Source organism: Odontesthes bonariensis, chromosome 7 (assembly GCF_027942865.1).
Source record: "Odontesthes bonariensis isolate fOdoBon6 chromosome 7, fOdoBon6.hap1, whole genome shotgun sequence".
In the NCBI taxonomy this organism is placed as follows: domain Eukaryota; kingdom Metazoa; phylum Chordata; class Actinopteri; order Atheriniformes; family Atherinopsidae; genus Odontesthes; species Odontesthes bonariensis.
This window is the reverse complement of record NC_134512.1, coordinates 39,816,545-39,832,307: the sequence shown is the minus strand read 5'-3', so window position 1 is coordinate 39,832,307 and position 15,763 is coordinate 39,816,545. Positions and strand designations below refer to the sequence as shown.

The 15,763-nt window shown below is 41.5% G+C and overlaps 1 protein-coding gene across 1 annotated transcript in view; it reads right to left on the bottom strand.

Annotated features, from left to right (window-relative positions):
- Positions 1-15,763, bottom strand: part of LOC142384508 (synaptic vesicle glycoprotein 2B-like) — a 60,915-nt gene that overhangs the window by 3,212 nt on the left and 41,940 nt on the right. The window contains exons 8-12 of the mRNA XM_075470785.1: positions 10,876-10,989; positions 8,978-9,066; positions 8,364-8,439; positions 7,085-7,173; positions 1,979-2,112 (exon numbers count right to left, since the gene is read on the bottom strand). Of these exons, the coding sequence (XP_075326900.1) occupies positions 1,979-2,112; positions 7,085-7,173; positions 8,364-8,439; positions 8,978-9,066; positions 10,876-10,989 (502 nt within the window). The remainder of the gene's footprint in view (positions 1-1,978; positions 2,113-7,084; positions 7,174-8,363; positions 8,440-8,977; positions 9,067-10,875; positions 10,990-15,763) is intronic.

Below are 15,763 nucleotides of genomic sequence, written 5' to 3'. Positions count from 1 at the left end.
GGAGCTATTTATTCCTTATCTTTCTTTACTTTGAATTTTGTTCATATTTATTCTTGGGTTACTTTATATTTTGGGGGATTATTTACAGAGATTATTTGTTCCCACAGCCAGAAGGCTTTATAACAGTGACTGCTGACATGTTCTTCTCTGATTGATTAATTTACTTTTTTTTATTTATTTGTTTATTTAGTCATCTATCATTATTATTAGTTGGTAGTAGTATTTTTTACTAGAATTGGTATTAATATTGTTGTTGTTAATACAATCATTGTAAATATTTTAAAAAAAATGAGCTACTTGACTAATTTGAATTTCCCCCATTGGGGGATGAATAAAGTATTTTTCTATTCTATTCTATCAGAGTAATTCAACTTTGTTCTTGTTTTGTTTCCTTTTTTGATGGCTGAGTTACAAAAAAAGGAGGTAAGGAGCTTTAAAAACTGTTGAAACAACAATCTGCTGTCGATAACATCAGATTTGATCAGTTAGAATCACAATGTTAAATGGGCCTTTATCAATACAACATTTCTTAGGTAAGAGATTCAGAGGGAGTGCCCCAGGGCTGCGTAACGGGCCCATTACTGATGAAGGTTTATGTAAGTGACCTCGCTATCAGAGTAATTCAACTCTGTTTCATGTTTTCTTTCCTTTTTTGATGGCTGGGTTCCAAAAAAAGGAGGTGTTGGAGCTATTTATTCCTTATCTTTCTTTACTTTGAATTTTGTTCAAATTTATTCTTGGTTTACTTTATATTTTAGGGGGTTATTTACAGAGTTTATTTGTTCCCACAGCCATAAGGCTTTATAACAGTGACTGCTGCCATGTTCTTCTCTGATTGATTGATTGACTTTTTTCTTTATTTATTTGTTTATTTAGTCATTTATCATTATTATTAGTTAGTAGTAGTATTTTTTTCCTAGAATTGGTATCATTATTGTTGTTGTTAACACAATCATTGTAAATATTTAAAAAAAATTTAAGCTACTTGACTAATTTGAATTTCCCCCATTTGGGGGATGTTTATGTTTATGTTTATGAATTCATAAATTAATTCAGAGGGAGTGCCCCAAGGCTGCGTGACGGGCCCATGACCAATGAGGTTTATGTAAGTGACCTCGCTATCAGTGTAATTCAACTTTGTTTTGGGTTTTCTTTCCTTTTTTGATGGCTGAGTTACAAAAAAAGGAGGTAAGGAGCTTTAAAAACTGTACAAACAACAATCTGCTGTTGATAACGTCAGATTTTATCAGTTAGAATAACAACGTTAAATGGGCCTTTATCAATGCAACATTTCTTCTCACAATACTTTTTGCCAGTATCTGAATATCATGACGCACCCATTTAGTTTGAGTTGCTTTAACTTTTACTTTAACTGAAAGAAACGAGCTAAAAAGCTGCTGATGTGGTCGAGAACTTCAGAATTTTCCTGTTTTTTTTAGATTTTTTTCAGTGTAAAGTAAATTAGCATCAAAAAGTTAATTTATCTTTTATTTATTTAGTTCTGTTTTTTATTCATTAGCATCACTTCAGAAGATGTTTTCATCCGTGTATTTCATCTCGTCTGGAAGAAGAACATGTTGAAGTTATGTCTTTAAATGATTATGGAAGTTTAAAATAAACAGAGATTCAGAACAAAGGTTTAATTCTACAGTCAACATAACTTGTGACCCATTAAAGATATGATGTGGATATAGATGTACAAGCCTCATAAACAGAAAAGTTGGGAAATCTCATATATATATCTATATATATATATATAGATACATATATACAAATGTTTGATTAATGTAAACAGCTCAGATGACTGTAGCCCCCTCCTGAAGGCTGAGCAGCTTTTTGGTGACTGACACGGCAGCAAGCAGAAACAGTTTGAGTAAAGCATCAGGATTTATCAGGATTTATCTTATCCAACATGACTCTGATGTGACGGAGCCCTGGAAGCTGGAAGCCCCCCCATCGCTTCTCCGGCTGAACCCACCTGTGTTGTAGAAGACGGTGGAGCGGATGGTGCAGTTCTCAAACACCGTGTCTGTGGACCTGATGTCCTCAAAGCGACAGTCTTCAAACAGAGAGTCCTCAAACTTGACTGACTTCATCTCTATGCTGATGAACCTATGAGGATGGGATGGACACAGAGACAGACAGACGGAGGGCCTTTCTCAGTGCCCAGCTCGTGTTCTTGGGAGTTTAAACTCCAGATGTTCAAACCTTCAGGGACGCAGAGACGACTGAAACTTAAAAGCAGCCGACTCAGAGGTGGTGTACTGGAAAAAATCTAAATCTTACCAAGTATATTTGTCTCATTGAGTATCTCATTACACTTAATATCAGACACAACTGCCTAACAAGTACTATTTCAGCCAGATATAGGGACTTGTTTTAATACAATACATCTGGAATATCTTGTTAAGTGAAAAAGTCTTGAAAACAAATTGTTTTGAGTCGGATTTCATATGAAACAAGCTTTTTTTTTTTTTACATTTGAAGAGGTTTTTAAGCTAATTTCAAGATCACTTTGAACTCAAAAGTCCCAAATATCACATTTTATTTCAAGAAATCTTGACAAGCCGATTTTCACTAGTTCCATTGGCAGATTTTTTTGCTTATTTCAAGGAAAAACTTCTTTTATTTGTTGTTTTTTTACGTATTTTTGGAGGGGCATTTTTTCCAGTGTATATCTGGCTGAAATAGTACTTGTTAGACAGTTGTGTCTGATATTAAAGCTGCAGTCTGCAGGATTTGTTGTTGTCATACGTAAAGTCCTACTTTTTGGCATTCTAAGAGTTTACATGATCTATCAGAACGCTTGAAGTTGAAAACGGTGACCTCCGTAGTCGCAAAATGCAAGAAATGCTTATTTTTTAACCGAAAAATAAAAAGTTATTCAACTTCCTGTCCCGCCCCTTCAAAACACATGAGAACTCGTGCACGTAGACGTGCATGCCAGATGCGCGTACACGACTCCTCATTCATCAACTCACCTGTCATTTGCGATCATGGAAGACACAGTAAGTAGACTAGCCCGTAATGAAGTTCAATAGTCCAGATAAATCAGCGTGGGGACGAGCCTACCTTGTATCGCGCGTGCACAATCGGTGATTGACAGGCAGCAGAGCCCAGCTCGTAAACCTGATTGGTTACCTTTTACCGGTCCGGTCTGCAATTTTGTAAACAAACCTGCTGGCTTTGGAGGGACCTAGCGGGACATATAGGGGACCTAGAGAACTCATTTTATTTTGTATTGGGGTATTTAATGTACTACTTTCAGAATCCCCGGACAGTTCCAGGCATTATGCTTGAAAAAGAGTTGCAGACTGCAGCTTTAAGTGTAATGAGATATTTTGGACTAGAAATGAGACAAATATACTTGGTAAGACTTTGATTTTTTCCAGTGTAACATCAGAAGTGAAATAGATTGAATCTGTACTCTGAGGTTAAGCAGCGCCCGATGACCCAAGAACACGAGTGCAGAGTGCAGGTTGAGAAAGTCCTCCAGAAAACATGGATTCACTTCTACTGCTGCAGAATGGACAGAACTGGGCGGGTGTGGTAAACCCAACAAGCGTTGGGCTGAGAATGGTGGAACGATCACCTCTACCAGTACGTTTAGCCCTAAGCGTTCATGCTGAAGTGAAAGCTGGAGCCCATTCTGTCGGTCCCATTGTGCAAAAAGCATAGAAGTGTAAAGATATGCAGCCGTGGAGCCGACTGTATATCTGCACTGAGAACGCCATCATTTCGTTAACTCATAGAAACCTAAAATTACAACATGTAATGAGGTATGAATGTTTCAAAGTAAACAGAAACAACAGAAACTGGTAATCACAGGTGTTCTGAGCTCAGACTGAGACCCAGTTTATATCAGCAGCAGAACACCACCAAAACAAACGCTTTGAAACTCGTTTTCTCTCGTTCATTTGGCTCAGAGGCTGAGAAATGACCATCCTGGGGTTGCATCTGAATCCGAGGTGAAACCAACTGTGCTGTCATCTGTTTATTTTAGGGCTGGGCAACGATTAACATGTTTAATCTAATTAATCACATGATTTCCCTGATTAATCACGATTAATCGCATTTGTACGCAGAATCCAAAAATGAATCCAAAAGTAGCGTATAGCCTTTAGCATTTAGCTTTATTTTAAATGTGCTGCCATATAAATGAAAGTGCCATAACATTTGTTGTGCAAACACACTTTTAACATCAGCATCTTTCTGTAGTTTTTATGTAGAAGCCTCGCTCCACTGTCTGTTTCCTTGAATGACTTGCTGCTATCAGTTGTGTGTTTTGCCTTTAAGTGATATTTTAGACTGGAACTACTACGCTGAGAAGACAATTCAACTTGGCAGTGTTTACAGATGACTTTGGTTCTGTCGACTCCGCCGTCTGGAAGAACTTTAACATGAAAATGGCCGAGTAAAAGTTCCGTACCCTTCTCCATGTTTGGTGGATCCGCCGATTACTTTCTTTTCCTGTTCCACAGCAGACAGCAGCAGACTTTTACAAAATAAAAGCCTGTGAGCAGCAGACTTTTACAAAATAAAAGCCTGTGAGCAGCAGACTTTTACAAAATAAAAGCCTGTGAGCAGCAGACTTTTACAAAATAAAAGCCTGTGAGCAACAGACTTTTACAAAATAAAAGCCCGTGAGCAACAGACTTTTACAAAATAAAAGCCCGTGAGCAACAGACTTTTACAAAATAAAAGCCTGTGAGCAACAGACTTTTACAAAATAAAAGCCTGTGAGCAATAGACTTTTACAAAATAAAAGCCTGTGAGCAATAGACTTTTACAACAATAAAATAAATAGTAAAACAGGGGGGGTCCGTGGCGTAGTGGGCTGAGCAGGCGCCCCATGTACAGAGGCTACAGTCCTCGCTGCAGCTGATTCGAGGACGGCCCTGTGCTGCGTGTTGTTCCCCCTCTCTCATCACCCCTGCTTCCTGTCTCTCTGAACTGTCCTATCCATTAAAGGCACAAAAGCCCCCCCAAAAAATACAAATAATAAAACCTGCGTTAATGCGCGATAAAATATTTATCGGCATTAAATAATTAATGAGTTAACGCGCCCAGCCCTAATTTATTTATTTATTGTTTCAAGCTAACCCACCACTGCTGTGTGTGTTAATGTGACCGCAACAGCTCACACTTGTGTTGAAAGTGATATATACGTATGGCTTTAATCATTTCTACCTTCACATCAGTGCTCTGTGTGAATCAGTGGTTTCCAACCTGAACCCCAGCCCTAGGTTTTCACTGCACAGACGAGTACAAAATCAGAAAACATCTGCAGGATTATCAAGTATGTGAGGATGAAGAGCATCAGACACCGTTATTACACACAGAGGTTCGGTTTTTTTATGCAACTGCAGGAATTTAAATAGTTTTTAAAGGAGCAGCTGATGCGTTTTAGACTAAAACGACCCGTTCAACGAACAGCGGCGCAGGTCCTGAATCAAACATCGTGCAGTGTTGAATGTCTAATTTCACAGATGATCCGTCCTTATCAGAGTCAGTGGGGTCACATGGCACTGAAGGGATCGGATTATTGGCTAAATCACAATCAGACTGAGTTATTAAGTGCATGTAGACACCTTAATCTGACTAAGAACTGGATCGGATGGGATTCAGACCCCGAGATAACTGGGTTGAAAGTCACTCTAAACCTGCTCGTAGACGCTGAAGCTCGTGGTGAATCAGACTTTGCGTTCTGCGCATGCTCCAGATGTTTTCCCGGGGTCATGACCCGGAAGTCAAAGGAGACGATATTCCTGTTGTTGTCGCCGTCAGAAAGAAACAAACAACGCGATGGAGAATGCTCCGTTGGGCATCGAGTTTGTGCAACAAGCAGCTCATCACAGACCAAATGTAGAGGGACGTAGCTTCATCTGGCTCTGCGTTCTCCATCTTTCTCCAATGCCTGAGTTTGTTGTTGTTGTTGGTGGTGAAGAGGTCAACAGGAAGTGGCTCTATTAGCAACAGCTGGAATGGGTACAGCGCCACCTATCATACCGGGGTATGACACGCTTTGTGCCTCTGATCCCATTCATTCACCGCCACATATCCAAGGAGAATTACCCTTGCTCAGCTCATTCTGATTGTAATTTAGCCAATAATCCGATCCTTTCAGGGCCATGTGACCCCACTGAGTGATGGACTCAGGGATGTGGAATATCAAAGACCCATTTCCAGAAGAATGCAAACAAAGGGTTTGATTTCCAGAAGACAGGCTGGTGCAGATATGAGTAGGGTGTTTAAAACGTAGCAGTGGTGGATGAGGCAGCTTTTCAACGTGTTGAAGCTTGTAAAATAACCGGTGTGATTATGAACCTTCTGTTAATGGGACTGTTGGCAGGTCCGACCTGCTCCAGGAAAGCAGCAGGATGCTGGTTCAGACCATGGGCGTCAACTGGGTACGGCAGCTGCCACTCCTTGGCTCCAGGGGAAAATGTAAATGTTCGTTTGTCTTTTTTTCTTTCTTTTTAAAATACATTTATTGAATTACTCTTTGTCAATTTGTATTGATTATTCTATTTTTTAATACATATAAATGAACTTCAAATGAAATTCTGAACAACACAATCAATTTATCTAAGTATCATCTTCCCCAACACTTGTATCCCCTTTTAAAATGTGGTACCCCCCCCCCTCCTTCCCACAGGACGGAGCCTGGAGGTCAACGCTGATGTTATTAGCGGAATTTGTTGTTTGCTAATTAATGTAAAATATGAAAAGAAAGCAGAAAACTTTAGATTTATTTATCACCAAATAAAAAGGGCAGTGATGATGGGTCCAATGTTGCCCCAGCGGCGGAGGAAGGAGGACCAGGTAATGAAGGCGGGATTCAGGCTGTTAGCCGCTAATGCTAATGCTAATGCTAAAGCCCCAGAGAGAAAACCAACAACAGAACAGCATTCCAGTTTCAGATAGCAACACAACTGAGGATGAGATGGCTGGAGATGAGCTCACTGGGCTTCTGAGAAGTTTGACCTTTGACACGCAGTTCATCTTTTTGGCTTTAAATATGAATGAAAAGTGGTTTCACACCACAGGAACGCTCCTTCCTCAACGCTCTGACGACACTTACTTGTCTCGGATGTATTCTCCTTCTGTGTGGATCTGGTTCTCCAGGGAAAAGTTGAAATGGAAGTTCTCCACTCGTTCTCTGTGGAACATCTGAACAAACACAAGAAGTTAAACTGAGTCTGTCTAAGGCAGCCTTCAGAGAACATTATTTCAGCGAGGCCTTCAGTTATCAGGCCCCTCTCTGTGGGACCAGCTGCCAGTTTGGGAGGCAGAGCCTTCAGTTATCAGGCCCCTCTCTGTGGAACCAGCTGCCAGTTTGGGAGGCAGAGCCTTCAGTTATCAGGCCCCTCTCTGTGGAACCAGCTGCCAGTTTGGGAGGCAGAGCCTTCAGTTATCAGGCCCCTCTCTGTGGAACCAGCTGCCAGTTTGGGAGGCAGAGCCTTCAGTTATCAGGCCCCTCTCTTTAGAACCAGCTGCCAGTTTGGGAGGCAGAGCCTTCAGTTATCAGGCCCCTCTCTGTGGAACCAGCTGCCAGTTTGGGAGGCAGAGCCTTCAGTTATCAGGCCCCTCTCTGTGGAACCAGCTGCCTGTTTGGGAGGCAGAGCCTTCAGTTATCAGGCCCCTCTCTGTGGAACCAGCTGCCAGTTTGGGAGGCAGAGCCTTCAGTTATCAGGCCCCTCTCTGTGGAACCAGCTGCCAGTGTGGGAGGCAGAGCCTTCAGTTATCAGGCCCCTCTCTGTGGAACCAGCTGCCAGTTTGGGAGGCAGAGCCTTCAGTTATCAGGCCCCTCTCTTTAGAACCAGCTGCCAGTTTGGGAGGCAGAGCCTTCAGTTATCAGGCCCCTCTCTGTGGAACCAGCTGCCAGTTTGGGGGGCAGAGCCTTCAGTTATCAGGCCCTCTCTGTGGAACCAGCTGCCAGTTTGGGAGGCAGAGCCTTCAGTTATCAGGCCCCTCTCTGTGGAACCAGCTGCCTGTTTGGGAGGCAGAGCCTTCAGTTATCAGGCCCCTCTCTGTGGAACCAGCTGCCTGTTTGGGAGGCAGAGCCTTCAGTTATCAGGCCCCTCTCTGTGGAACCAGCTGCCAGTTTGGGAGGCAGAGCCTTCAGTTATCAGGCCCCTCTCTGTGGAACCAGCTGCCATTGGGAGGCCAATGAATTCAACTAATGTGGAAATTAATTAATTGCAATTGATCGCATTACAATGAATGAGATTGTAATTGTCTGTGGTTGTTGTGAGTTAATTCTCCATTTAAAAGCAAACGGCTGCACTGATGATCACATTTGTTCCATTTCAGTTGCATCACATGGTGTTAATAATAAGCTCGGTTGTGGTTGACCTCACCTTCACCTTGGACTCGTACTCCTCATACTGGAGGTGTTTGATCATGTCGGGGAACCACACAGACAGGCCGTAGTAGCTGTGGCAGCAGGAGACAGCAACATGTCAAATCAAATCAAATTTATTTGTAGCACATTTCATGTACAAACAATTCAAAGTGCTTCACATAAAATAAAAGCATTGCAGCAGGGAGTGTAAGAAGCATTAAAAATTAATATAAGAGAATATAAAGAGAAACAAATAAAATAATTTAAATGAATTTAAATTGAATTGAATTTCATGTCAGAGGTCAAACAACACCAACAGCGAGCTGACGATGTTCTGTTGCAAATTGACTTCTCTGTGAGGAGCTGAGAATCTGACCGAATGGTGGCAGCAGAACACACGTCAGGTTGGTTTGCTCCTGATATGGTTGGCAGAAAATGAATCAGAGCATTCTGATGGCTGGTGAGACTCAATCAGTTAAAACATGTAACCGTCAGACATGAGGAGAATGAAGCCTCGCTGCTCTGGACCCAACGCAGGCTTCTTTGTTTGCTTTTGACAGTTTAAGCCACTTTCCAACAGAAAGTTCACTTTTAAAACCAGATTTTGACACATAAATGGAGCAAACTAACCTGAAAGCCAAACAGAACCAGATGATGGCCATGAAGAGAGTAGAGAACCTCAGTTCTGCAGACAGCAGGGACGCCACGTTCTTCAGCACCTGCGACAAACATCGTTACATCAGATTTATCTCAGTTTGAACCTGATTTAATAAGGAGGGTGCGTTCCTCTGTCCGAACAGCAGGGGGTGCTGCTTCCTGCTCTCAGACATCAGCTGAACTTTTAAAGATGAAGACAGGAAGTTAGAAGACGGTCTGTAACGGGGACAAACAAATAAAGCAAATGTGCTACATCTTCATGACTCAGTTCAGAGAAAAGCAGCAGCTGATCTCTGTTTGCATGAAGGTCGACGGCTGAATGTTTTATTTCTCTCTGTGGAACATGGACTCGTGGCCTTATCAGGCACGTGCCCCTGGAAACATGCGTTGTTCCCCTGTAAAAATCCCCACATACATCCTTCAGACACAACGCTGAAGTTGGCATCCGATTCGCGAATGAAAGGGGTGGGCATAAAGGGCCATTTCACTGCATTTTTTGGATTCTGATCACCCTAAAGTAGGTCCTGTATGGAAACTACATCACTGAGACTGCTCAAATCTGGATATAATTATTCTAAAGAGGCTGTAGATTCATTAAAACCTTGTTTGGGATTTGTGAAACCTTTTTCTGATTTGTGAAAATGCAGAACAGGGCCATTTCACTGCATTTTTGGTATTCTGATCACCCTGAACTGGGTCCTGTATGGAAACTACATTAGTTAGACTGCTCAAATCTGGATATAATTATTCTAAAGAGGCTGTAGATTCATTAAAACCTTGTCTGGGATTTGTGAAACCTTTTTCTGATTTGGGAAAATGCAGAATATGGCCATTTTACTGCTTTTTCGCATTCTGATCACCTGTAGGCCTCTGTAATGTCTCACACCAAATAAACAGCGTCTGGTTCCATGGCAGATGAAAAACGCGAGACAATATCCTATTCTGCCTTTTATAGCCTATTAACTAAACTACCTTAGGCATTATAAATGGGTAAAATGTGGGTAGGCCAGTTTAAAGGCTACTCAATCAGGGGAATAACTTATCAGACCATATCAGGAACTCTTAATTTAAGATTCTAACTTTTTATTTTGCAATGTTCCCTCTTGTAGAAGTATTTATTGACTGTGCTGCAGTAAGATTAAAACATGTTCAGTACCTGGACTGAAATATTGTTCATTATTTTGTTGCATACTGTGTTTTTTAGTAATATTTCCTCTTATTAAAGGCTGACTTCATTATGTTTGATGAGCAACAGAAGGGGGAATTGAAAAGCTAAATGGCTGAACTCAAAAGTGTTTTTTATTTGCTTGGATAGCCTGTAGCTCTGTTAAACCTGCTGAGGTTCCTGCACATGTGAATAAATGTTCTTATACATCCAGTACAGGCTCATTTTCTGTATACAGGAAGGCTGTTGGTGTTGGTGGGGTTCTGGGGGGCCTGGGCCCCGTACAGCTGTAGGCCCAGCACCGTCCCTGGGGCTTATAACCCTTCCCAGATTGATGGGCAGCATCGTTGCTGATGTTTTCAGATGTTTCCAGATGTTTCCAGATGTTACCAGATGTTTCCAGATGTTACCAGATGTTACCAGATGTTTGCAGATGTTTGCAGATGTTTCCAGATGTTTCCAGATGTTTCCAGATGTTGCTGCTGACTTTACTCTTTTTGGGCACCTTGCCTCACACATGATTTGCTAAAGTACCGACAGAAAAAATAAAAATCTGATATATTTTCTGTTTCTGGCAGTGACAAATGGTTCTGATGAATAAAAAACAAAGCCTTTCAGAGGGTTAACCCAACCTAACCTCCATGTGTTGGTGTGGATGTGGGCGGCCCTGGGAAACCTGCACCAGCTTCTTTCGGTCTCTACCTACCAGCTTACAGAGCGTGAGCGAGCGCACGGCCCACCGCTGCACAGCTGTTCCCGTCGCACTCTGGATCTCGATGAACTCGTCCTCGGCCGTCTTCGGAGCTTTGATGTGAGTCACCTGAGAAACACAACAGGAGGAAGGTTTTAAAGCTGCTGCAGGAGATTCTGGATCAGAGGTTCCCTGGTGGGTTTCCTGCTTCCACCCCCGCTGGTCCGATCAGTATAGAGCTAACCGACCCATCAGATCATAATAATCCATCAGATCCATAATAATCCATCAGATCATAATAATCCATCAGATCCATAATAATTCATCAGATTGATCCATAATTTGCTCCCTGTGCTCGTCTTTAATGCAGAACTTCTCTGATTTGGACCCCTGTTGTTCTTTACATCTGAAAATACAACCATCAGATACACAGCGACTGAACTGCACGAGTTCAAAAGTAACGGGACACGTGTGCAATTCATTTATTCATTTCAGATCACATATCAGAACGTGGCTGATTATCAACAGTTAACCCTTTAATGTCTGCACGGAGCAAAAAGCAAAGGAAACAAGTTTCTTTTCCTCTGGGAAACAGTTTTTTTCTGATTTACATCAGATATATATTTATATTTGTAGGATTTCTTTTAGCATTACAGTTAAACTTAGTGGCGGAGGCAGTTTAAGTATTTTTACTTTATCTTGTCAATAACATACAAAATAGAGACTGGAAAAATGTGTTCATGTCAGAAAGGGTGGGTTGGTACTCTGAGAGACAAACAAAGTTTTAACAAAAAGCGCGGCTGAGCCGGACACCAAAAACTAAACTGTAACCAAAACATAGGAATAAGAATAAGAATAAGAATAAGAATAAGAATAAACAAGAACGGTACTTAACATGGCATTAAAGGTGAATGCAGGGAACTAATTGACAAACTAAAAGGGGAGCATGGAAACTAAATAGTGAACTGAGTGATTACCAAATGAGTGCAGCTGGGGACAATGACAAACAGGTGACGTGAGTGAAACTAATGACCTGGCATGGGAAATGAGAAAAAAGGCAAACTTAACTAAACACTGGCTGTGTTCGAAACCGCCTACTACATACTTCCATACTACATACTGCATACTACATACTACATACTACATACTGCATACTACATACTGCATACTGCATACTACATACTGCATACTACATACTACATACTTCCATACTACATACTGCATACTACATACTGCATACTGCATACTACATACTGCATACTACATACTACATACTGCATACTACATACTACATACTTCCATACTACATACTGCATACTACATACTACATACTACATACTACATACTGCATACTGCATACTACATACTGCATACTACATACTACATACTGCATACTACATACTGCATACTCATCGATCAGACAGTATGCAGAGCGTTTACCCACAATGCATTTGGCTCCTGCCCGAGCCGAAATCAGCCGGCCTGAAGCTGATTTCTCTTAAGCTCTAAACTCTGTAAACTTTAGCAACATTTGAAACATTTTCAGGAGAGAAAGTAGTCGTTTAGATCCCCAACGTGTTGAAAACCTGACAAAATACCGACTGTTTACAATTTTGTTCCCACGAATTCGGCGCTACTAAAGCTAGCCGCAGTGAGCAACGCACTTCCGGTTATTTTCACAAAATAAAATACCCGTTGCCTTTTATCATAGGGAAAGCCATTACCATACATTTGGTGCTTTTGTTTTGAAAACAGGAAGTGAACCTACCCTCGTTGTAGCTAGCTTTAAACTGCCGTTTTGACAGGAAATGACGATCGGCGACGTCACGTTACGTTGCATCTTGGGTAGTTTGAGTATGAGTAGTAACCTCATGATGCATACCCAACATTTAGGAGAATCTAGTATGCATCCGGGAACTTAAAAAAGTTAAAGTTAGTAGGAGTAGTGGGAGTAGTGGGCGGTTTCGAACACAGCCATGGACTTAAACTAAGATGTGACTAAGCATGATAAACATAAAACCCCATGAACGTGACAGTTCACTAAATGCTAGAACAGGACATTAAAGCTTTGAGGCTGTTGAATTTGGACGGTCAGAGGTAGAACTGGACAGATTCCCGTCCGACAGCCTGTTAATGAACCCGTTTTAATCCGGTCACAGACACCTGGCTGCTGAGTGCAGAGAGATGGTGTTTAATCACCCATCACGACACCCATCATGCTCATTTCTAAAGGTATTTACCCACCATAACGTCTCACATTGAGCTTCTGGAACCGACCGTAACATCAGACAGATTTTACCAGCTGGCAGCTCACTCTCCGTCCTGCTGAGTCGGCTGATGTTCCAGTCAAAAACACTAAACTGTTTCAATCATCTCAGAGAGTCCTGCTCACCAGAAACTGCCTGCAGGATCCACTTTAATACACTTTAATGCACTTTAATACCTTCCCTTTAACCTGCAGTTACAGGGTTTTCCTTCCCATAAATCTGAGCTCCTATCTGGGAGGCAGAGGCCTCGGTTTCCAGGCTCCTCTCCCTGAAACGCTCGCTGCTTTTCAGCCTTAAAACACGCCTTTTTGAAAGAGCTCATGTCTAATTTAATGATCTTATTTGAATAAGTTTGTCATTCTTTCATTATCTTTCTGTGTCTTGTAGGTTTTGTGTTGGATCCAAATAAGCCGGCTGGAGTTGGACTCGTGGCTCAGAGCATCCACAGCCTCGTGCAGACGCTGTGCACGGCAACCTTCAGCAGCACACATCTTTTAAATCAACCGTCACATTCCTAACTACCATCCTGCTCCTGCTTTGTTTCCTGATTAATCACCCGGTTCATTTTGAACTGGTGGGACGCAGTTTTTATCCTCATGTACTCAAGGCAAGGCCATTTTATCTGCAGAGCACAATTCAAAGTGCTTTTGTTGTGGATTTTTTAATCAAAGTGGAAAAGAAGTTACTCAATAATAAGAGAAAAATCCAGATTTTGTCTTTCTTTATATTTTATTCAAAGGCAAATCCGCATTTGAACAGTCCCCTGTCTGCACGGTGTCAGGACAGTGAGCCAAGAGGAGAATCACACATTAATTTTTATACTCCAAACGGGGGGTTATCTTCAAAGAACAAATGGGCCCCTTGCTCTGTTCAGGATCTGAGATGACACAGTTTACGAGGTGCCCTTTAGGACTTCCTTGAGCTAAAACTCCTCAGGAAATGTCAACCATGAACCACCCCCTGATGAACTTAAAATTTGCTTTCCCTCAAATGACCAAACAAAAGGATCACAGGGTGAATGGGGTCACAGACAAGTCAGACTTTTAAAACCAAAGGGACAAATAAGAATTTTCCATCTCACTTTACAGCGACATAAAATCAAAAGAAGGCAATAAAATCATTCCAAAAAAAAAAACATAAAAAAAGAATCATTAATTAATTCATTTAAAAGTGAAGAGTGCAGATAAAATCCTTTCAGGTGTCATATGCACAGCTAAATAGAACTGTTTTCAGTGCAGAGACCTGAGCACTGGACTAATATGGTCGTATTTCCTGGTTGTAGTCAGGACTCGAGCAGCAGCGTTCTGGATGTACTGCAGCTGTCTTACAGCCCGTTTAGAGCCCAGTGAGCAGGCTGTTACAGTAGTCTAACCTGCTGGAGACAAACGCATGGATCAGTCTCTCTAAGTCTGGTTTAGACACTATTCCTTTGATTCTGGCAATGTTTTTTAGATGGTAAAAAGCTGCTGATGTTACAGATTTAATGTGGCTGTTAAAGTTCAGGTCTGAGTCCAATATTACCCCGAGATTTCTAACTTGATAGTTAGGTTTTAGAGAGAGAGTCTCAAGGTGACTGATAACACTTTCTCTTTGTTTCTGTGGGCCACAGACAATGATTTCAGTTTTGTCTGAGTTTAGCTGGAGGAAATTGTTTTGCATCCACACACTGATCTGTTCGATGCAGCGACACAGTGTATCTACAGGCCCGTGTTCTCCTGCCGTCAGTGACACGTAGATCTGAGTGTCATCTGCATAGTTGTGGTAGGACACATTATAGCTGCGTATTAGCTGGCCTAGTGGAAGCATGTACAGATTGAACAGCACGGGTCCCAGGATTGACCCCTGGGGAACCCCACAGGTCATAGACATTTGGCCTGAGACACAGTTACCAATTTCCAGTCGTCTGATCGATGAGTATGCCGTATGGAAGTATGTAGTATGTAGTATGTAGTATGCAGTATGGAAGTATGTAGTATGCAGTATGTAGTATGCAGTATGCAGTATGTAGAATGCAGTGTGCAGCATGCAGTATGGAAGTATGTAGTATGCAGTATGTAGAATGCAGTGTGCAATATGTAGTATGCAGTATGTAGTATGCAGTATGCAGTATGTAGAATGCAGTGTGCAGCATGCAGTATGGAAGTATGTAGTATGCAGTATGTAGTATGCAGTATGTAGTATGGAAGTATGTAGTATGTAGTATGCAGTATGTAGCATGTAGTATGGAAGTATGTAGTATGTAGTATGCAGTATGGAAGTATGTAGTATGCAGTATGCAGTATGTAGAATGCAGTGTGCAGCATGCAGTATGCAATATGCAGTATGTAGAATGCAGTGTGCAGTATGCAGTATGGAAGTATGTAGTATGTAGTATGTAGTATGCAGTATGGAAGTATGTAGTATGCAGTATGTAGAATGCAGTGTGCAGTATGTAGTATGCAGTATGTAGAATGCAGTGTGCAATATGCAGTATGCAGTATGTAGTATGGAAGTATGCAATATGTAGTATGGAAGTATGTAGTATGTAGTATGCAGTATGTAGTATGTAGTATGGAAGTATGTAGTATGTAGTATGCAGTATGTAGTATGCAGTATGTAGTATGTAGTATGCAATATGCAGTATGTAGTATGTCGTA